The following is a 24012-nucleotide window of genomic DNA, read 5'->3' as shown; positions in this document are numbered from 1 at the left end:
TTTGTAGCTTCACAAAGATACCACCACTAATCTGGAACTTAGGGAGAAGGAACTCAGTGGTACCTTATCTAAGGAAAAAATATTAATAAGAAATGGATAAACATATCCAATTTCTTCTTACCATGAAATACATGTAACCTGGGCAGACAACTGCCATTTACAGACCACATTAGCCCTCAGCAGGCTTGGTAAATCTACTTCCAGTGAGATCTCAGGGATGTCTTCCATTAGGAACTTTGGATGGAGCCAGTCTTTACACCATGGTGCTAACTAAGTCAGTTGACAGGGCTTCTTCAACTTCCCAATGATGTTCTTTAACTCAATTTACATTTGTTTTATAATACTTCAACACAGCACTTTTTCTTAAATAATCAGGATGTTGGCCATTGACTAGTCGCAGAGAGACAACTACAAATCTCATAGGCCCTTCCATTAATATTGTTTGTAGGAAGAGTATTAGTTTTCTTTCTCTTTGATTTAGACCTTGTGTTAATTATGCTGTGGCAAAGTATCTCTTTATCCAGTACAATACTGGCCAGAATGTTTTTCCAAATTCCAGTTTGGTTTTTCACTAGCAACCGCTCAGTAGTTCCAGGTGTGTGTCTGTAATGTTGTCTATTTCATTCAAAATAAATGATATCTTTTAGCAGTTCCTTTGCTAATAGTTCATCCCATAGATAAATAAGTTTCTATTTCTACCCTCGAAAAGTAAACTTAGTAGTAATTATTCTCCCTACGTGGGAGAAAGAGCTACTCCCTTTGTCTTGACATCTCTTCCTACATGGTGTGCCTATCAAACAAATCAGTTCTTTCAGTATTGTAGAGCATTTTGCAAATGTTGAAGCATACAGCCCTTACTAATTGTTAGCATCCATAATTTAGTCATATGTCTATTCCACAAGCAAAATAAATGTGCAAAAATTGGTATTATTAAACATCCATCTAGAGATGCTAAAGATGATCTGGGTGCAGAAGGTACTCTATCAGTCTCTATAGTTCAGAATTTGGGGTCTGACCTTAAAGAAAAACCTTTCAGAGGAGCCTAGTCAGTTGTTAAATAAGAAAGAAAAGACAAGTTAATAAAACATTATCTAAACCATGGCTACATTATTAACCACACGAAAATCGCTTTCTAATAACCAAAGCAGAAGAAACATAATGACTATTAGAAATTTTAAGTTTCTCCAAAAGTGAGGAATACTTATTGCTTTTACAAGTCCTAAGCTATGAAAAACACAAAAGCATAACAAGAATCAGTCCTATAGGAATTGATTCAGCCATCTGGGGAAAATACATAGCAGTTGGTTTATTTCCTTCCAGAACAGGAGTTAAACACTAACCTCTTTTAACTGTCAGCACTTCCTTCAGTGTTACTGCTATTATTAATTGCAATATCTCTAGTCTGACCATGATCCTTTCACCTAGAGTTTTACAGTCATGTGTTTTCAGGCCATCCAAAACAAACTCCTTGTTATGCTCACATATGGACAACCCACTGGAATGTATACCTAGATAGGCTTCTAAGGGTACCTCTAGTTGCCCTCTCTACTAAAGATAAAGGCACTACATGGAATAGAGTCACACTGTTAAGTATGTTGTAAATTTCTTGGTAGTTTCAACAATGTTCAAGTAAGGCATGAAATGTTGGGAAAACTTGTGGCACACTTCTGGCAAATCACTGTTATAGCATCACCTGTGAAGTCTAAATATAAAACGCCTTGGGAAAGTGAAGAGATGTAATCAAATTCTCCACAGCTTTCCTAACCAAGAAGTTTTAGAAATTGTGACTGTACAAATTTGCCCCAAAATAAAATCAGGAAACCTTGACAATTCAGGTTTATCTCACAGGGCACAAATTAATATAATAGTCCTCTCTTTATTGGATAGACCTCAAGGTTTGAAATTTATACCAAGGTAGAAACTCGGAAACTTTCCAGTCTTGCAGTCTGATACAGTCTCCAAAAAGTTCAATGAAAATGTTCTTTTAATGCTAAACGTCAAACATCTTGGCGCCCTTGTAACCTTTGGCAGAGTTCCACTAGAAAAGAGGTTGCTGTCATTGAATGCTTTCTAGTGGTTTCTGCACAGATTCACCAGAGAATAAACAACAGCACGCCATTTACCCTGATCAGAAAGATGAAAATATCCTCGATAGCTATATTACACATTACCCCTAACTGTGTCTGAATATTATCTCCAAACTCACAAAACTGTGATCTCTGAGATTAACAGTAGGATAGTAATGAAGGGTTCTGTAGTATAATAAGCTTTTTGTATAAGTCCCTCAAGAAGCATTCCTAGATTTCAGCTCCTATGGAAAGTCTGAAGTTGAGAATTGATGTTTAAGCATCATCTTCAATTCATTATCCAACCTCAAACATGGAGCTTTGAAGATCATATACTTTGATACTGTTTATGTTACAAAACTACCCAAAAGTAACTGGGTCACAATGTTCTGGTCTTTTTACAGTGGTACATGTGGTCAACATGAAAAGAAACAGACATTAAACTCCAAGGCCGTTTTGTTACCATGAATCATTTACAGCACCACCCCCCAATCAATGGCATGAGACATCCCAGTGGCATGAAGAGCCTGCTATATAGATATCCTACAGTTGTATACAATAGCTGTTAGAAAGAAGGTGCAGCATTCCACTGTGGTAACCGTGGTAATCACCACCTGGTAATAAATCAAATGTTCCTCTAGAAAATAATTGAATCTATGCCACAGTCAGCCAGCCAGACTCTAACTAGTATCAGGGACTGAAGCGGTTGAAAAATGTTTCCTGAATATTGATGATGCTGGTTACCTCTTCTAAAAATAGCTTCCAGAACTAATGAAACACCAATTCACATATTTAAAGTTCAAAATATCAGAAGCGGTATAAATAAAAAGGAAAACGCCTAGATACTCTAATAAAACCAGAGTATAACTAAGACAGAGCATATGTTAAAGCAGTCAGAGGGGGGAAAATACAGATTGTCTTCAAAGAGAGAAGATTAGACTAACTGCTGGTCTTTACCACCAACAGATTTAATGTAGAAAATTTGAAAGATGTATATATTTCAAGCAGAAGGAAAGTAACCCCAGATAGAAAGTCTGGGATGAAATAAGAAATGAAGAATGAAGGGAACAGTAAATACGTGGGTCATTCTAAAATATATCAATTATAAAGCAATACTGATGTTATCCTGTGGAGTTTAAAACTTAAATAGCCAAAACAATAATATATAAATTGAGAAAGAGTATAAGCTGTTAAATTGTTCCAAGATCCTTGTGTTACTCAGGAGTTGGATAAAAATATTGGTTCATATTGGACTAAAGTTTGTATGCTGTCATTTCTAGAGTCATAGTCAAACAATAATAATAATGATAGTGTAGAACTCCCAAACATCCAAAAGTGAAAAAAGAAGAATGATAAATATATAAATCACTCAACTATAATACTTCCTGTCTGATTCTACATTCTGGGGACCACTCCCTTAATGCTACACATTATCAGCCAAAAAATCAAATAATTTAAACCAATCTAAATACCAGTTTTAAGACATAAGCTTACACACATAACATTTCCTTTGTTTTCTTGCTTGCTTGTTTTGTTTGATTCCTGTTTCTTCTGTTTTCTTTTGTGTGTATGGTCGGTGTGGGGAGGATTGTCAAGCTGAATTTGAAATTCATATGTAACTACTAAAGTGTTAGATTAACCAAGGAAATTTTGAAAAATAAGAACAAACTGGAAGAACTTGAGTCCAAGGTAATAAAATGCTAATTATAATAAAATGTTAACGTTAATTAACATTGTGTGGTATTAGCTATACTAGTTAACATATTGTGGCATATTAATGAACATAGTGTGATGTTGACTCAAGTGCAGACAAACTAGACAACAAAAGAGAAATTTTAGAAATAAATATTTTCCCAAAGACAGTGCTCTGGTTTATGGTGGCACTGCAAAGCAATGAGTGGAAAAAACCCTACTAAGTCATTTAAGTGTCCATTTGAGAAAATATACTGTGACACCTACACAAATTTCAATAAAAACCAATTGCAGATGGATTGAAAATATTTAGTAGAATTCAACATTGCGGCAAACTGGGCCTGGAATTTTCTTTAAGGGATGGTTTTAGTAATAGATGCAATTGCCTTATCACCTGTAAGACTGTACAGATTGTCTATTTTTGAGTCAGGTTTGGTAAATTTGTGGAGTAGATTAAAGATGGGTGCAACTTCAATGTTCATTGCAGCTCTATTTACAATAGCCAGGACACAGAAGCAACCTAAGTGTCCATCGACAGATGAATGGATAAAGAAGATGTGGCACATATATACAATAGAATATTACTCAGCCATAAAAAGAAACGAAATTGAGTTATTTGTAGTGAGGTGGATGGACCTAGAGTCTGTCATACAGAGTGAAGTAAGCCAGAAGGAGAAAAACGAATACTGTGTGCTAACACATATATACGGAATCTAAAAAAAAAAAAAAAAAAAATGGTTCTGAAGAACCTAGGGGCACGACAGGAATAAAGACGCAGACGTAGAGAATGGACTTGAGGACACAGGTAGGGGGAAGGGTAAGCTAGGACGAAGTGAGAGAGTGGCATGGACTTATATACACTACCAAATGTAAAATAGATAGCTAGTGGGAAGCAGCCGCATAGCACAGGGAGATCAGCTCCGTGCTTTGTGACCACCTAGAGGGGTGGGATAGGGAAGGTGGGAGGGAGACACAAGAGGGAGGAGATATGGGTATATTTGTATATGTATAGCTGATTCACTTTGTTATAAAGCAGAAACTAATACACCATTGTAAAGCAATTATAATACAATAAAGATGTTAAAAAAAAAAAAAAGATGGGTGCAAATTATTTGCCATTCATCTCATGGAGAGGTAGATTGTATTTTCCCTTCCCTTAAATCAGCACTGGACATGTACTCAGAGCATTAGAATGTTGTGGAAGTTATACCACACAATTTCTGAGGCTAAGTCTAAAAAAGTCTTGCAGCTTTTACTTTCCTCTCTTGGGAGTCCTGAGCTATCAGGAAAGAAGTTTGTCTTCACATCTGATGGGACCACATAGGCCACATTAGAGGCACTGGAACTTCATGCAGAGGGAGAGAGTGTCTCAGTGTCCCAGATGAGACTCCAGAGGACCCCAGCCCCAGCTACTGCCTGACTGCAGCCTTGTGAGAGACCCTCCATGAAAACCACCCACTAAGCTCAACCAACTCTCAGAACTGTGAAAAATCATCAAATAGCTGTAGTTTTAAACCACTAAGTTTGAGAATGATTTGTTAATGCAGAAATAGATCATGAAATTTGTTGTCTTTCAATAAATTTCATCTAAAATATCAAATCTGCTGCCACAAAATTCCTTTTTTTAAGTTTTTTTTCTTTTTCTTTTATTTATTTATTTATTTATTTTTGGCTGTGTTGGGTCTTCATTGCTGCATGTGGGCTTTCTCTAGTTGCGGTGAGTGGGAGCTACTCTTCACTGTGGTGCGTGGGCTTCTCATTGTGGTGGCTTCTCTTGCTGTGGGGCATGGGCTCTAGGAGCACAGGCTTCAGTAGTTGTGGCCCACGGGCTCAGTAGCTGTGGCCCACAGGCTCAGTTGCTCCGCGGCATGTGGGATCTTCCCGGACCAGGGCATGAACCTGTGTCCCTTGTGTTGGCAGGTGGATTCTTAACCACTGCGCCACCAGGGAAACCCCACAAAATTCTTTATAATATTCTCTTAGTATCTTTTTAATGCCTATAGGATCTGTAAGAATGGCATCTTTTTCATTCCAGATGTTAATAATTTGTAATTTGGATTTTTTCTGTTTTTCTTCCTTATCAGTCTTGCAAGTTTATCTGAAAAAGAAAAGGAAAATCTTCTGGCTCTGTTGATTGTCTTTAATATACATTGATTTTCAATTGTATTAATTTCCTCTCTTACTTTTTCTGTTTCAGTTCTTCTACTTTTTTTTAGTTAAATTCACTTTTTCCTGATTCTTTTTTTAATTTATTTTTAATTTTTTAAAACATCTTTATTGGAGTATAATTGCTTTACAATGTTGTGTTATTTTCTACTGTATGACAAAGTGAATCAGCTATATGTATACATGTATCTCCATATCCCTCCCTCTTGTGTCTCCCTCCCACCCTCGCTATCCCACCCCTCTAGGTGGTCACAAAGCACCGAGCTGCTCTCCCTGTGCTATGCGGCTGCTTCCCACTAGCTACCTATTTTTCCTGATTCTTAACTTAAGCTTTCAGATCTCTGATTTTTATATATTTCTCCTTTTATAATTTAAGCATTTAAACCTATAAATTTCTCTCTAGGAACAGTTTTGGTTTCATGTCACAAATTTTGAAAATCTGTTTTAATATTTCTTTAAAATATTTTCTAATTTCTCATCTGATTTATTCTTTCATAAGCCATGGTTTATTTACAAGTGTATTACTTCGCTTCCAAAAACTTGGCTATTTTCTCAGTCTTATTGATTGTAATTTAATTGGATTGTTGTCAGAGAATATATTCTGTGAGATTTTATTCCTGTGAAGTTTTGTGCAACTTGTTTTATGGCCATAAAGTATGGTTTATTTTGTAGATATTCTTTGTAAAACTTAAGGAAATACATACCCTGTGGTTATTGGATGTAGTCAAAATATGTGTCAATTATAAATAAAAATTTGGTAAAGATGGTTCACATCTTTAATTTCTTTACTTATATTTGTTTGCATGAATCTATAGAGATGTTTTTCTGCCTTCTATCTATTTCCCAATTTTCCACGCCACCACAATGAATGTTACCAAACTTAGGTTTGGCTGCTCACTGCTCAAGAGCCAATACTTGGACGACAAGTGTTGGATGGAAAGGAAAATCTGCTTTATTCAGGAGGCTGGCAACTTGTGGTGGGAGTAGGCGGACTCGTGTTCAAGCAAAAACTCTGAAGATTCTGCTTGGCCATGACAGTTTTTAAAGGGAAAAGGGGAAATAATCTCAGTCGATCATTAAGGTAGGGGGTTAGCTTCTTCATCATTTTCCATTCTGTGCAGACTTGCTGCCTCCTGTGATCTTCCTCTAGATGTTATCTTGTTCACATAGTTTTCTCACAGGATTACTGAAGGGGAAGCTGTGGAAAGGGTCTAGTCACCCATTATTTGTTTATTATTCTTTCCAACTTCTTTAGTCTAAGAAAAGAATCAACAATGTTAGGTGAGGCAGTGTGTGATCAAAAGATTTGAGAGGTATGCTTTTAGGGGCTGCTTACAAATCCCCACTATCAGACATTATTCCATTTCTGTGAGATTAGGGGCCAAGATCCATCTTCTGTAGCTAACAGATAATAGACTTCACCAAGCTGTATTTTAACTTAATCTTTACACCAGGTGCCCCATGCTTCACTAACCTCTGGCCCTAGCATACCTCTCAAATCTTTTGATCACACAATTCCTGTTCTTTGACTTTGACATTGTGTTCAAATGACCATCACTTTAAAATAAACTTCTGAATTATCTACTCTTTAGAGTTGATTTACATTTGAAACTGACTCTTAGGATGGAATATGATAGCAGAAGCCACTGTCTTCTTAACCCATTTAGTGCTTTCTTTGAAACCTATCCAATTCCTTTATATTATTGAAGTCTTTGGAATTTAGAACTATATACTGATTTACAGTTGTAGATCCACAGTGTTTTATGAAAGGTCAAAGAAAGTTTGATTTACTTTTCTAGCTTGTTTCCCATCATATACTTTTTGTCAAGTTTCTTTTGATGGAACGAAATTGTAATAGGAAAGAACAAGTCTGATTCCATATTTGGGTCTTTTTCTTTAACCTTTGCGTTCTACTGCCTTTGCTCAAGGTAATCACTAAAGGGAGGTTGCCTATAGCTTAAAACATGCATAATGGCCCATCTCTAAGAACCTGGCCCCCAGGCCTGAGTATTAAGCTAAAATACCTTAGTTTAACTCACAGGAAACATCCTGACCAGACCCAGCTGTGAATGGCTGCAGGAAAGAATTTTAACACACCCCCTCCGGAGTCTGGCTGGAACCAGGAAGCATTTGCAGCAACCTATTGCCTTTTTAACTTTACCTCCTCACCTCCCCCTCTTTGCTTTATAAAAGAAACTAGCATGCAAAACCAGGCAAGATGGGTCTTTAGGACATTAGTCCACCATCTTCTTGGGCTGCTGGCTTTTTCCAAATAAAGTCCCTACTCCTGGCTCCAACACCTTGTCTCTCAATTGACTGGCCTGTTGTGTGGCAAGCTGTGTGAGCTTAGACTCAGTAACAAAATTATTTTAAGGCAGGACAGGAAAAATTTGACATAAAATCTTTCTGCCATTTGAGCCACTATCTCTCCGCCTTATGTGTGCATTGTGCATTATACATTAGCTAGATCCCATTATAAGACATCGGAATGCCTATTCACCCAAAAAGAAAAAAAAAAGCAATTTTCTCCTGGTGTCAGCAAGGTAGCTCCTTAGGAAGTAACATTCATTCCTTAATTCTGTAAGGGGTCACAATGACCCATTACTTGCCTTGCTGGACTCTGTAAACTGACAATATGTTACTTTGATATATAACCCTTTGTCTCAAAAATTTATATAACTGTGCTTTGACCTCTAATGGGTGGAACAGTCCTCAGAGGTATCTGAAAGACTATCTCTCAGGTTATAATCATCAGTTTGGCTGGAATAAAATTCTCTTTCTTAGATTGACTATTGATTAGTTATTTTTCCATCAATAGTTTATATCCTTGCAGTTTGTTTTCAGTTTTTATGTATCACCTTTTTAAACTTTTGATTTAAATTTTTTACTACATAAAATATTTGAATGTGCCTCAAGTTAAAACTATTAAAAAGACATAATAGGAAAAGTCCAGCTCTCATCTCTGTCCTATTTAACCTATTCCTTTCTTTTGCCTTATAGGCAACCATTTAAAAAATCCTTCCATTATTTCTATTTACAAACAAAATCAGATGACAGATAGATGACAGATAGAAAAATAGATAAACAGATAAAATGAATGGTGTATCTATATATTCCTATTCTCCTCCTCTATCTTATTAAACAAAATGTTGTGTACTATACACACAGCCCTGTACATACTGAAAGGGCATTTTGGATATTATTCCATAGCAGGTTATTCTCATTTTTTCCTCCAGCTGCAGAGTATTTCACTGTTTGGATGTACATCAGTGAATTTATATAATCCCTTTTCTTTCCCAGAACTGTCCCTGATTTCTGCTAAGATAAGGTCCATTAAGGATTTTCCTGTAGCAGACAGTAAGTTTACTGCACAATCTGGAGGGTCTCAGAAATGTACCTTTTCCAATAGTTTCGGCTTTGTCCTGAAGGCCTTCTGAACCCTATTTATGGGGAAGAATGCATCTCAGCCAAAGAGCCGGCATGCCACTGCCTTTTATCTGAGAGACAGTAAAAGGCTGAAGTGTTGAAGCCCACCATTAGTCTAATAAAAGAGGAGTTCACGAAGTACCCAGGATTAGATATTTTCTTCAAAAAAAACAAAAAAAAAAACAGGGAAAAAGAGAAAAAAGAACATGATTACAAAAATTGTCAGGGCATCACATCCTTACAAGTCACCTGTATTTCTTATATTTTTTGCCCCTTTCTGTATCCCATGGTGTGAAGAAACTTGCATGCTTGTCTTTGAGAATGCAAAGATGTAGGAGACAACCATGAAATGGGTTCAACAAGGTTTTTATTCTAGTTCAGGAAAACATTCCTAATTAGAGAATACAGAAAACCCAAGAAAAAAACAGGGAAGGAAGCAAGGAAATCTTTCAGATCCCCAAGTGACCAAATTTCAGTAATGTTAATGAAAACCATTATTGTTATATGATGCAATTCTCCTTTTTTCCTTTCTTTCTACTTCCTTCCTTGGAACTGTATGAAGCAGATGATTTTCATCCATATTTATTTGAGAAAGACTTTAAAAAGAAAAGTGGGCAGAAGATGAGTTCAGATGCACAGGAGGCAGTAAAGGTTAAAAACAAAAGGGACCAGGAAAAAATGAAGATAAGGTATTGCGATCAATATTGGGGACTTCCAGGTCAAGGATAGGGGCTGAGGAAGCCATCAAGAAGGACATTTTCTGCAGGGTCACTCAACCAAGAGCAAACTAGAGCCTGAGAAGTACTATCGTTGTGGAAGAATTACAGCAAAGCAGGAAACATTTTCATGCTGCGAAGAAGCCGGGACAGAAGGTTTTTGCTTGAGTGTCACCATCCTCCCTTCAGCTCAGGAGTCCTGCAACAGACAGAGGAGAGGGTTGTTTCCAGATCTAACTCTGCAAGCAGTTTTTTTCTCCTCTTTCAGGGTCTCATGTTAAAGCATTGAATTAAGAAGGAAAACAAATTCTTAAGTCTCCCTGAGCCAAAGTTACTTCAGAGCACAGGCCTTCTGTTTAGTGGAGAGAAGAAGCTTTAGTGGAAACTGCCTGATCCAAAGTCAGATCCAAGGTCTTTCCCATTATTTCTGTCACCTGTCTTGTCACCTCTACCATCTGTTCAAGGGAGACTAAGTCTCTAAAAGAGAGTTAAAGAGCATTACCTGTTGGCTGAAGTCCAGAGTGTCCTGGGAAAGAGAAGGGAAGATATATACTTAAAATATATGGAGGTTAATCTGTCCCCAGACACAATGTTCCCAACCCCCGACCCCCACCTCACATTCCCCTAATACCACAACCTAATCACATGATGCCAGGGCAGGGAGGAGAGCAGACACTGAGAGCTGGTAAGCTACGAAGCTTCTGTCACACAAATCCAGTATAACTTCATCAGTCTTAGTGTCTCTTCCTGCATTTGCCCCAGGATCTCCACCCAAAATCTCCAAGCATGTTAAACATTTTTCTTATCTCTGCAGGCCATCACCTCTTACATTTTAACCGTAGCTAACCGTGGACTGTCAATTTCTGGATTTTCAGGAAATTTGAGGTCAACTAAGCAAAGAAAGACTTTACACAGGGTCATTGATATACAGAGAACTAACTGAGCAAAGTCATATTTCTTCCCCCAAAAGTCTGTGGGGAGGCTCAGCTGCCAACAGGCTCCTTACCTTTCTGATTCCTGAAGTAGATGAACAGCCCCACCCCAAGGAAGAGCAGACCCAGAACAAAGCCTCCGATTCCACTCATCATCTTGCTCTGAGCAGATTCAGACTGTGCCCCTGAGAAAAGAAGCTAGTTTTAGTGATATTTTGCCTCAGTTCTTACTTCTCTAATTGAGACTCTGAGATTCAGAACTGTGGCAATGGGGGAAAAAAGCCTGCCCTGGAAGAAATAGAATAATTGGCCATTTCTGGAAAAGAGGTTTAAGAATCACACTAAGTAGATACACACTGAGAATTAACCTCATTTAAATATCACAGCCTTGACATAAGGCCACTACTTCAACGTCTTAAGGGTGAAGTGCCAGGAACTCAATGAGGTTAAGGAGCTTGTCTAGGGTGGCAGAGCTAATAAAAGGCAGAGCTGAGGTTGGACTCCCTTCATGTCAGGAAGGTCCCTGCATCGTAGAGGACACACCTCTTCTCAGATCACAATGAACAACTCAGAGCAACAATGTCAGAAGTACGAGCCCAGCCTGAAGAAGGGGACTGGTGCCCAGGGCCAAAGAGGTGTCCATGACCTGAGATAAGATGGGAGGCTCAAAACAGGGACACCTCTATTCTGCTTGTCAGGCATAACTGCCTTCTCAGGGGGTACAGGTCTTTGTACAAACTATCACAGGATATCTAAAAATATCAGAGGATCTCTATCACAGGATATTCACATGACTACCCTCCTAACCTAAGCTGAAGGATAGGAGAGAATAGAGCAAATGAACATATGCTGTGGGGAGAGGAGAAACCTGACACTCAGGGGTAAGCAAGCCCCCTCCATGGTGGGTGAGGAACTTATGAGGCCAGAAAGCTTCTCACTCCATTCCACTGTGAGAGGGCTCGTCCGGCTGGGGTGCTCCACATGGCAGGTGTAGACCTCTCCACTCTGAGGGACTGTTTCAAGCATCACCATGGTCTGGAAGGTCCAGTCCCCATTAGGGATCAGGCCTGTGGACACCACCCCAGCCTCCTCTTCCTGGCCGTTCCGGAACCACCTGACTTCAATGTGGCCTGGATAGAAACCATTCACAGAGCAGACCAGGAGGTTGTGGTGCTGCAGGGGCTGTGTCTTTGCAGGATACACAGTCACTGTAGGCGCCACTAGGAGAGAAAATGGTAGAGGGGATAAGTGAGGGAGACAGAGTAAGTCTCGTTGGTTGCCTGCCTTTCTGCATCCACTCTCCAGTCCCAGACTGCAGCCTTGGGCAGGTCTCCCTCAAAGGTGGCCATGTGGCCCAACTTTAGGAGTTCGTACCATGATCCTTAATTTAACCCTTACCACATGGACCCATTAGATTTTATAGATGCTGAGGATACTTGTGTGTCTTTTTTTCCCATTGCATGAAACAGTTATTTATTGTTGACATGTTTACAAATCTTTGCAAGGCATTTAATTAAAAGTGTCATTTCTGAATTCATGTTGCCTGGGTTCAAATCCAGGCTCTGTCTCTTACAGATTCATCCCAGGAGAATTTTTCCATTCCTCTGTGTCTCATCTTTCTCACCTATAAAAAGGAATAATAATTCTAATTCACCTCGTAGGGTTATGTGAGGATTAATGAACCTGAAGTATATAAAATCGTAACTGGAATTTAGCCTTCAGTATATCAGAGCTATTTATTACCCTTGTTTTATTTGAAAGAATATATGATTCAAAGCAGTGTGGATAAATTAGCGGGGCGGGGGGCTGTGTGGCGACAGAGGATGAAATCCTGGGAAAGCTGTCTCCAGGCACTCACACCTTAGAACACCTCAGAAAAGGTTCTACCCCAGGAAGAAGGAAAGACGCAAGTGAATCTCTAACTCTGAGTTGAATTCCAAAAAAACCCATGAGTCCTGAAGGAGAAGGAAAGAAGGAAGAAAAGTCATTATTTAAAAAAAATTTTTTCTTATAATTAAACTCTGCTAATCAATCCCTCTCCTTTGCAAAACAAGTGAATTTACTACTGGAATTGTTATCAGTTTGCAATTGTCTCTCTTTTTAAGCTGACACATAAGTTCAGGCAAGGGTCTGGGACTCATTAAATATGTGTGCTTAGCGCCTGAGACAATCTGACAGTATCAGCCTTAATAAACACAATTGTTTTTAAATGATGGAGAAACTTGGTGAAAAACATTTTTACAATACTCTAAAATGGTAAGTTTAAAATTGATGGTAAATCTTTCCTAACAATTTGGCAGTTTATTTTATTAAGTAAAATGTTTAAATTTCTATCATGGAAAATAATAAACTGAATCAAGATATAAACCTCGAACTGGACAGAAAGCTGAATAAAATATCAACAGAGTTAATTTTGCTGCATAGAGAATCTATATCACTGAGAAAAACGCCAGGACCCCAGAAATAATAGAGAATAAATAATAGAGCAGTAACAAGGGGCCAATAAATATGTGAGAGATATTCAAGAACTTTAGGAATCAAAGAAATATAAATTTAAAATAAAAAATGTTAACTTTTAAACTGAGTACTTGGCACTATATATCTTTGAAAAAAGATCTGATAAAGGAGATTGTGAGGTGAATTGTTACACTTATAAAAAGAAATATTATGTAACTACTCGAATACTATTAGCGTTATAAAAATAGTAATATCAGTGTGTTAACATAATTATAATTCAAAAGCTGATTACACACTCATCTCAACTATGTAAAAATATATAGGCTAAGGGGAAAAAAAAAAAAAAGGCGAAAAATTTAGACCTAGAAGTCGTCTCAGGAAGATCAGAGGTGCCTCAGAGGCTCCCCTGCCCGCACCTGTCTAAAAGTAGTCTGACACCTTTTTCTCGGTGAAGTGCTCCTGCACACAGACAGACGCGGCACACTTATTTCTGGGGTGTCAGGAGTAAGAGGGTGTGTGCCCAGAGCACGCTGTGACTCTTCTCCTCACAGGCTCCCAATCCTTTCACTTTCCTCACCTCTCCTCCCCCAAACCTTCCCCCAACCACAGACACCTTGAAGTCCCTCCCGCATCTCTAACCGCCCACCCCAGTGGGGGTTTCCTCCCCTCCCCTCCCCTCCCCCTCCCCTCCCCACCCCTCCCCTCCCCTCCCCTCCCCCCTCCCCCTCCTCTCCCTTCCTCTCCCCTCCCCTCCCCTCCCCCTCCTCTCCCTTCCTCTCCCCTCCCCTCCCCTCCCCCTCCTCTCCCTTCCTCTCCCCTCCCCTCCCCTCCCCCCTCCCCCTCCCCTCCCCTCCCCCACAGGGACCACCAAGGACGCCCGGAGCCTCCCTCCTGCACCCCTCCCGCCACACCTCCCCTCCCTCCCGGGCCTCCCCACACCACACACGCTCTGTCCCCTCTCACAGTCACTGACAAAATCACACACTGTCTCCAGACAACAGGAACCCGCCTAACTCGTACTTGCTCGCAGTCCTACACACCCCCCGCCCCCCGAACGCAGTCTCCTCTGTCCCCGTCTCTGTGGCTCCCTGTCTCTGTCTCTGTCTCAAACACACACCCACACGCACTGCGCCCCCCGCCCGCTGGCCGCCCAGCCCCGCGCTCACCTCGCCGCTGCACCGTGAAGCTCTCGATAACCCCGTAGTTGTGTCTGCAGTACGTGTCCACCTTGGCCCGTTTCTGCTCCAGGAGGTCCTTCTGGCTGTTCCAGTACTTGGCGTCCGGCCGGCCCAGCTCGCTCACCGCCCGGTACTCGCCCACGTCGCTGTCGAAGCGCGCGTACTCCTCCCGGTTATAGATGTATCTGGTCACGTACCGCACCCGCTCCGTGCCGTTGGTGAAGTAACAGTAGCTCTTAAACTGGAACAGGAAATCCTCTGCGGGAGACACCGCCGCTCAGTCAGGCCTCAGCCCCACGCGGCAGCCGACATTACATTTGTTGAAAATCTTGTCCCACTGAAATTTATATTTTTTAAGAATCTGGACCCACTGAAGAGCTGTTTTTCCAGGAAAATTAATTTGTTCAGGACCCAGGCTTATTTATTTCTTTGCTTGCCAACCAATTGCAAAGTCATAGTTTATCCTTCACATCATCTTTTTTCTTAATTTCTCTGCCTCTGGTCCACTACTTATCTGTAGTAGTAAATTACAGCCACAGACATCTTATTTCTGTTCGTGCCTCAACGATTTCATTTTCTAACTTTGTCTCCTAGTTCCAACAATACAAGTAGGCATCAAATTACCACCCTTGGCCAGATGTAGAACTTGCTTCTGTAGTCAAGTCTCCTCAGAAGGGGAGAAACTAAGAAGAAGGTGATATTCTCATATAGACGGTTTACAAAAAACTGAGCAGGTCCCCAGACTTTAAGTAGAGACCATCACCTAGAAATGATGGTGGAAAGAAGGGTACTCTGGGTCAGACCAGGTCTATTTTACTATTCAGAAATTCTCAAGTATCTTATCGACACATGACACCAACGTTACAAAATTAAAAAGTGTGAAGTTACTGTTCACTGTAGCTTGTATGGTTAGCACTGTTTGTCCAGTTCTCGTCTCCAACTTAAGGTTGCCAGATTTAGCAAATAAAAATACAGGATTCCCAGTGAAATTTCGATTTTGATATATTACTGTTGTTTATCAGAACTTCAGATTTAACTGAGCATCCTGGATTTAATTTGGCAACCTTAGCCCAACTTGCTAATGTAGCCTCAGAAGGAGGAGGATATTTAATACTTCTTCTTTGTATTCTTTAACACATGCCCATGGCAGGCTGCAGGAAGTGTGAACACATATGGACTTTTCAACTAATAAATGCAGAATGAATGTAAATGTCTCTTTTTTGTCAACAACAACAAAAAAGATACATTTACATCTTATTTTTTATTTTATTATTTTATTTGTTTAACTTTTTATTTTATATAAGAGTATAGCCGATTAACAATTTGTGATAGTTTCAGGTGCACAGCAAAGAGACTCAGCCATACATATACATGTATCCGTTCTCCCCCAAACGCCCCTCCCATCCAGGCTGCCACGTAACATTGAGCAGAGTTCCCTGTGCTATATAGTAGGTATGTCTCTTTTGTATTGGATCTAGCAGCCCTTGCAGCGCCCCTCCACACACAGACACACACACACACACGCCCAAGACACACACTGTGCATATGAACATCAGAAATTTTGTCAGTAATTCAGACACAATCAAGCCACTATCCGCTAATGGGGGTTAGAATCCCAAGCTGTAGAATCAGAACTTCTGAATTTGAACATGAGCTCTTCTACTTAGGTCAGTTTTAGCATCCATGAGCCTTTTTTCTTGATCTCCAAAACAGATCTGATGATAGTATATCCCTCACAGTATATTTTTAAGTGTGAAATTAAAGAGTGGCACTTCCTAGTGCTGATCATATAATGAATACTCAATAAATATATTGACATTTTTATTTTTATAACCCTATGAAAGCAAGCTCACAAGATCTTTCTATTCCTTAACTTCCGAAAGCAAGTAATATCTTCATCATCATTTGGCAATTGTCTTCAATTAATATAATCACTAATTACCATTTTGAGCAAATAAGAGCAGAACATTTTATATATAATAATGTGGTATATATAAATCTAACACAAAAGGGGTATGCTGACTTAGAAGAAAGGGAATTTCTATATACGCAGACTTGATAATATAATCTAAGTTCTAGAACTAACAATGTGGCACTGGGTAAATAACTCAAACTTTTTGAATTTTAGATAGATATACATGTTTTTTGTTTTTTGGGTTTTTTTAACACCTTTATTGGAGTATAATTGCTTTACAATGTTGTGTTAGTCTCTGCTGTATAACAAAGTGAATCAGATATATGTATACATATATCCCCATATCCCCTCCCTCTTGCGTCTCCCTCCCAGCCTCCCTATCCCACCCCTGTAGGTGGTCACAAAGCACTGAGCTGATCTCCCTGTGCTGTGCAGCTGCTTCCCACTAGCTAGCTATTTTACATGTATACATGTGTATATATGTCCATGCCACTCTCTCACTTCATCCCAGCTTACCTGCCCCGTGTCCTCAAGTCCATTCTCTACATCTGCGTCTTTATTCCTGTCCTGCCCCTAGGTTCATAAGAAGCATTTTTTTTTTTTTTAGATTCCATATATGTGCATTAGCATACGGTATTTGTTTTTCTCTTTCTGACTTACTTCACTCTGTATGACAGACTCTAGGTCCATCCACCTCACTACAAATAACTCAATTTCGTTTCTTTTATGGCTGAGTAATGTTCTATTGTATATATGTGCCACATCTTCTTTAGCCATTCATCTGTCGATGTACGCTTAGGTTGCTTCCATGTGATATATATGTTTTTAATTGCTACAGATATGATAGGATAGTTATAAGAATTACATACTGAAATTTATAGGCCTGGTACAGAGTAGCTGTAAAATGTTATGAGGCTCCACGTTGACAGAAGCCAGATTTGTTTGGTGTGTTACTCCAACATTACCACCTAAGGTAAAATAACTGGTGTATTCTAGGACATGAATAAATACTGGCTGCATTAATTAATTTTTTTTGCATAACCTTGGCATTCAAGGGCACTCTAATGCTTCCTTGCTGATGACTAGCTAAACACGTCTGATTCTCAGGTTTTCCCAGCTTCTCATCAGGCTCTTATTTTTATACTTTAGGTCCAGCTGATTCCCTTATGCTAGAGCACAGTCTGTCCCTGAGGTCAGCTAGTCAAAAGAGTCATCTGTCATCCATTCTTCAGTTCTCCAGCTCCCATTCTCTCCTCAAACGATCCAATCTAGCTCCTGTCTTGTATACTCCACTGACAGCAAATGCCAGGTCCACCATACCCAGTGCTCACTTCTCTGTCATGTTTTCTCATTTCACCCACCTCTTTGTCATACTCACCACAAATCGCCACTCTCTCCATCCTTGAAAAATCTAAGTTCCCTCACTCTCTGCATCACATTCTCTTGGTTTTTGTCACTATCCCTGGTACTCCTTCCCACTCCCCTTTGCTGACTTACTGACCCTGGCCCTCTCTTTGCCTTCTACTACACTCTCCCACACTCCTTCTTTATGTGCAACCTCTTCTACTTTCCTGAAATTTAACACAGTTGTCAATGACTGCAACATATATGTCTCCAGCCCTGGTCTCCCCCTGAATTCGTCTCATAAATTCAATTGACCTCTTGACAGCTCCACAAAAATGTCAAAAAATCATTTTAAACTTAAACAAAACTTTTATTCCTAACCACCCACCTCAAAGTTTTTCCTCCCATAGTCTTCCTTACCTCAATAAGCAGCACCATTATGTTTATTCCAGTAATTCAAGACAAAATCCTGAGGGATAAGCTTAATTTTCTACCCCTTCCTAATATAATTTATTAACAAGTCATACAAATATCTATTTCAAATCTGTTGCCTTTCTCTTTATTACTGTCTTTGTCACTACTACACTAAATCAGGCCACAAGCACGTCTTCCCTGGAGAATTCTACCATGATCCTAAAAGGTCTCCCTGATGAATCCGTACAATCCAATCTCCACATGGTAGCTAGAATTGTTTTTTTAATAAACATAAACTGACACTCCTTGTAACCCCTCAGTAGCTTCACATATCTTTTTCAATAAAATTCAAAAATCTTACCTTAGCCATCAGGGCCAAAATGATTTGGCTCCTGATTTCCTCTCCGATCTCATTTTATTCCACGTGCTAACTTGCTTGCTCTGTTTCAGCCACTCTAGCCTTTTTCTGTCCCTTAAACACAGCAAATATCTTTCCACACTTTGTTCTTTCCCTGTTCCCTTGCACCCTTTACATAACTGCCTCCTTCTCATCACTCATGTTTCAACTAAAGGTCACTTTCTCAGGGAGACCTCCCTAGCCACTTGAACCAACATCAAGTGAATCCCATTTTCTCTGTCCCATAGCCCTGATACATTTTTTTCAGAGCACTTACTGCTCTTTGAAATGTTTTTCTTTGTTAATTGGGTTGTTATCTTTCTCTCCTGTCATTAGGTAAGTTCCATGATAATTGAGGCTTTTCTAGCTTTTATTCATATAGAATTCTGAGTCTAGACAGAGCCTAGTATATAATAGCTGCTCAAATAAACATTTGTGGTCTAAATGAATGAACTCATGGTTTGGGGAATTGATTATTGTGAGGATCTTGGAAAGCAAGAAGGGGCTCCAGCTCCAACACTCTTTTATTCTGATGACACATTATATCCCTTCCACTTTCTGTGACAAATTCAGACAAACGTCCTCTTTCTTCTTCTACTAGTTGTAAGAGGCATTCACAGGAAAGAAAAAGGTGATTTTAAGCAAGAGGGAAAATTTCATAAGTTTTAGCTCATCCAATGGATCTATTATAGTGCTGGGGTCTGTGCAAACGTTGGGGACTTTCAGTAATGCTGATGACATAGCTGGGGAAAAATAGGGACAAACTTAAAGGAGAGGTAACCAAACATGGCTAATTAAGGAACATAGACAGCACAATGGATGAACCTATAATTTATCCTCTACTAGTTGAATCTCTTCTCATATGCTCGGGCCAAAGAACGGGGAGATGTAGGAGAAACTGATCATCTAGAAAGGTTCAAAATAGATTCACAGTGAACACTAACCTGTGTCAGGTTTTCAGAAGCTGTCCTAAGTTCTTTAAGGCATCAAAGAACACCCCATGGATGCTCCTGATCTAAAGAGTCATTTCAAGTACTAAGGATTACTAAGAGTCGTTTCAGCTCCAGGGTGCTTTACCCAGGAGAAATAGAGAGAAAACGAATCCCAACTTCTGTCAGAGAACCTCCAGGGCAGGGATACAGGCATTTTAAACATTGGGGTTCAGGAGAAAGAAAAGATATGGGGGAAGGCCCTTTGATACATTCTCACATATTAGAGAGAGGCACCAACATCACAGGTCTTCTTGAGGATATAACACAGGATCTTCTGGAGGGATCTTTCTAATTCCTTGCGATTTCCCATAAAATTCTCAGAGAAACTTTCCCTTTTCCTGGCATAACTCAACATAATAAAGGGAAATGCCAAATGGGGAGTTATCTTTATTTCTAAATCCTCTTAAGACAATGAAAGAATGGGATGCAAGGCTAGGGAGGTTTTATTGGAGGAGAATTGAGAAAAATAAATGTCTTATACATATGAAAGTCCCTGATGCAGCTCTCATAGAGAGGACAAATATCTAGACACCTTTTGTTGTGGAAAGAATTGGGGATCCCTATGGTAAAGATAGCTGGTCACTGAAGAATATATCACAATTTTTAAGAGACATGGCCTGGACACAGTGACAAAACTAAGTACCTTCCTTCCCCCACCCCATGATAGCTCACCATCCAAGGTATACACTTACGTTGGGTCTCCCTGGCCCAGGCCAGGGGAGGGCTCAGCACCATCAGTATCACTGTCAGAGCTGCCATCCAGGAGCCTCCGGAGAAATACAGAGACACCATGCTGGAGAACAGGAGAGGACAGGGTGTGAGGGGAGCAGGCAAGCCCCACTCAAATGGGTACTGTGACCCTCCTCCACCCAAGTGACACCAACCAAGGAATTCAGTATTTGCTCCTGGATTGGATGATCCTGGTGTTAGAGAACCAATCAGCATCACAGACGAGAAGCATCATCAGTGACTGGTCAGAGATTCAGTAGGAAGGTCCTCTTCTGAAGCTTAGAATTTCCTCCACTAAAAAGATTTTTTTTTTTTTAAAGGGAATTCACTGGATTTTTTTTTAAAAGGAATTCCTTTATTTTTATTTATTTTTATTCATTTATTATTATTATTTTTTTGGCTGTGTTGGGTCTTCGTGTCTGTGCGAGGGCTTTCTCTAGTTGCGGCAAGCGGGGGCCACTCTTCATCACGGTGCGCGGGCCTCTCACTATCGTGGCCTCTCTTGTTGCGGAGCACAGGCTCCAGACGCGCAGGCTCAGTAGTTGTGGCACACGGGCTTAGTTGCTCTGCGGCATGTGGGATCTTCCCAGACCAGGGCTCGAACCCGTGTCCCCTGCATTCGTAGGCAAATTCTCAACCACTGCGCCACCAGGGAAGGGAAGCCCCCTAAAAGGATTGTTTTAATTTAGTGCTTTAGAGGTTTGATCCAGCTGCATCTGAAACATTTTAAGTAGGCCTCTATTGTGAGCCAGCTCCATGCTGGTCAGTGATGTGTCACACGTTTGAGCCTTTTACAAGCATTCATTCCTCTCTGCTTGAGACAAAGCTATTTTGACAAATGTATGTGTGATTGTGTTTAGGAGTTGAGTTGCTGGAGAGAAAATGATTGCAAGTTAATCATTTAACTTGGAGACCTTTAATCCGGTCCTTATTGCACCGTAACCTAGTGTTGTAGATTTGGGGAAGTTACTTAACCTCTACAGTTGAAACGAAGGCACTGTGATCTTTCAGTTATTTCAATACTGAAAGATTCTGTGGACTCCTCAAGGAACAGCATCCCCTGGTAACGGATGATGTGACAGAATTATAGCTGTTGATTGGAGAATAGTCTGTACCTCCTTACAGGTCGAGATGTCCCTGATAAACTAAAGGAAACTTAAAGTTAGTCAATAATTTAACCTGAGTGAAAAGGTTTTTCAGGTCTGTCTTCTGGTGCTGTCACTGAGTTTAGTGGCACCTCCAGAAAACACTTAGAGAAAGGGCTTAGAGGAGACAATTTATGTGGAATGGAGGGTCTGGAAGATACCTTTGTAGAGCACATAATGTAACAAGGTGGGAAGGCCAACTGTCCAAAGCAAAATGTGCAGGGGGCTGAGAGGTGGATAAAGGACTCAAAGTCACCCTTTGGCACAGCAACTCTGCCTTAGAATAAGAAATATTTTATGTGAAAATGTGTTCAACCCCTTACTTCTGCGTTCCATTTTGATTTCCACATTTTATTGGGGATGTGTCTCCTTATTATTCAACATCTTTTGCTTTATTCTAAGAAAAGATATAAGAAGACCTTGCTAATGAATACATTACAGAATGTTCAGGAAATAGAACACTTTGGAAAAGCTATGAGTTGCATCCTTTGATATAATCATATAATTTAACATGTAATTCTATTTTTAGATAAATAGTACACATTAATGTAAATGTAATATCTCAGATTTAGAATGGAATTCAAAAGTCAACTATCATCCTGAAATTCTGCATTAATTCATGCTCCACTGCAGTTCTTATAAGCAGCCCTTCTTTATGTACCTCAATAGTTCTTGTAACAGTACCAACCATGCCACAATAAAAATTACTAAAATTTATTGAACAAATTTAAGCATTTTACTTTCTACCATGAATTAATTATAGAAGGGCTTTTTTATACATCTTTTAAAAATTTAATTCTCACATCATCTCAGTGATTTAAGTACACTTTCATTCCTACAGATAGAGATAATAAAATGATGGGTGGAAGATAAACAGCTTTTGCAAGGATGCAAAGCTGGTAAATGGTACACTCCAGATTGAGCAAGTTATATGTGATTCCAAACCCCACAAGCTCGGACATTACACCATACCAACTCACATTCAATTTCTGAAGAGAATAGTGTCCCTTATATTGAATCTATTTTTGTCACTTTAATGCATAGATATGCGTATCAATAAAACTACTCCTTTTAATGAATGACAGCATTTGATATAAATTGAAGCAGCTACTTGTAACAATTCTAGTTACTTAAAAGACTCCTTTCATCAGCATTGTTAATCTCCTCTGGAAATAACAAAATTTGCATTGATCTTATGTAGTGATACCCACAGCTCCCCACAAGTCTCCTTCTTATTGAAGACAACAGAGGCCTTAAAATTCCTAAATCCAATCTATTGTTCTCAATCATTATTTCAGACTTCTCAGCATAATGTAATGCAAGTTTGAACATTTTTGAAGAGACTATAAATAGTATGTCCCTTATTTTGGAAAAATATATTTCTATTAATATGGCAAGTTCAACATTTCTTAGAGAGGCTGGGTAAAAGTCACCATTGTTTCTGGATTTGAGAAGGATCTATGTCCCTAGATGCCAACAATAATTAGTGCTATTGGAAGTTATGCAGTTGCAACCATGGGAAAGAATATCATGTTGAATTTGACAAACGGAAAATCATAATTTACTCAGAATTCACTACTTGTGACATGGTAATCAGGGAAAGCCAAGCTAAGGTTCACCATATATCACAGGATAAGAGGAATGGCCAAAAAAAAGTAGTTCTCTATCAAGCACATACTGAAATATAGTAAAAGAGAACACTATCAAAACTTGTTTAGATAAATTTCACATACAATTTACAAATCATGCAAATTTATTTTTAAAAAGAATGAGCCAATGACTATGACCTAAATTCTGTATGTTGTATACATTTATGAGTAACAAAAATGTGCTGTCTTAAATATTATATATCTCACTCTTTTCTGCAATACTGATTCAACGTAAGGACAGTTCGGGTGAAATAATGCAGCGACTGTCACCAAAGTTGCTTTGGTGACAACTGTATCTTACAGGTGATCTCAAGGCAGAGCTTCTTCCCTGAAAGCAAGAGAAGAAATTCTGCACAACTCTTGTATGTAAAACAAGTGTCAAATAAAGGCCTATTTCCTGAGTAAAAGGCAGTTAAATTGGTTTTTGGAAGAAAATGTTTCTTGGTACTAAAGTTCTAATCTCTGTTCTTGAGGCATGAGAGCATAGTCTTGCTTTTACGAAAAATAAATCACAACACTATTAGGAACAATCAAGTGACATCAGATGCACAGAATTTTGTTGAACAACAGGCAGGTTGAAATTTGTAGCATTATGGGATGTCTTGAGTCCTACCAATTGTCACAGAGTGGGAAGCCTGAAAGGTCACAATACACCTGGGGAAAGTGGGCTCTTAGATATCAGCAAGCCATTTAGTATAGAATGTCTCTCTCTTGTCCGAGTAGTCTGGATATATTCTCTGTAATTTTCAGAAGCTACCACCACTAATCTGGAACTTAGTGAGAAGCAGGTCAGT

At 39.4% G+C, this 24012-nt stretch overlaps 1 protein-coding gene across 1 annotated transcript; it reads right to left on the bottom strand.

Annotated features, from left to right (window-relative positions):
• Positions 1-9700: 9700 nt before the first annotated feature.
• On the bottom strand, positions 9701-20548 carry LOC103007535 (DLA class II histocompatibility antigen, DR-1 beta chain-like). Its single transcript, XM_057554294.1, has 6 exons — positions 20388-20548; positions 14622-14891; positions 11937-12218; positions 11073-11183; positions 10569-10592; positions 9701-10265 (listed from the first exon to the last, which is right to left on the bottom strand). Exons 1-6 carry the CDS (start codon positions 20485-20487, stop codon positions 10252-10254), a joined length of 801 nt encoding a protein of 266 aa, XP_057410277.1. The 5' UTR covers positions 20488-20548; the 3' UTR covers positions 9701-10251.
• Positions 20549-24012: the final 3464 nt, after the last annotated feature.

Source organism: Balaenoptera acutorostrata, chromosome 10, assembly GCF_949987535.1.
Source record: "Balaenoptera acutorostrata chromosome 10, mBalAcu1.1, whole genome shotgun sequence".
In the NCBI taxonomy this organism is placed as follows: Eukaryota; Metazoa; Chordata; class Mammalia; order Artiodactyla; family Balaenopteridae; genus Balaenoptera; species Balaenoptera acutorostrata.
Note: the sequence above shows the minus strand (reverse complement) of the source record. Positions and strands in the feature narration are given on the sequence as shown.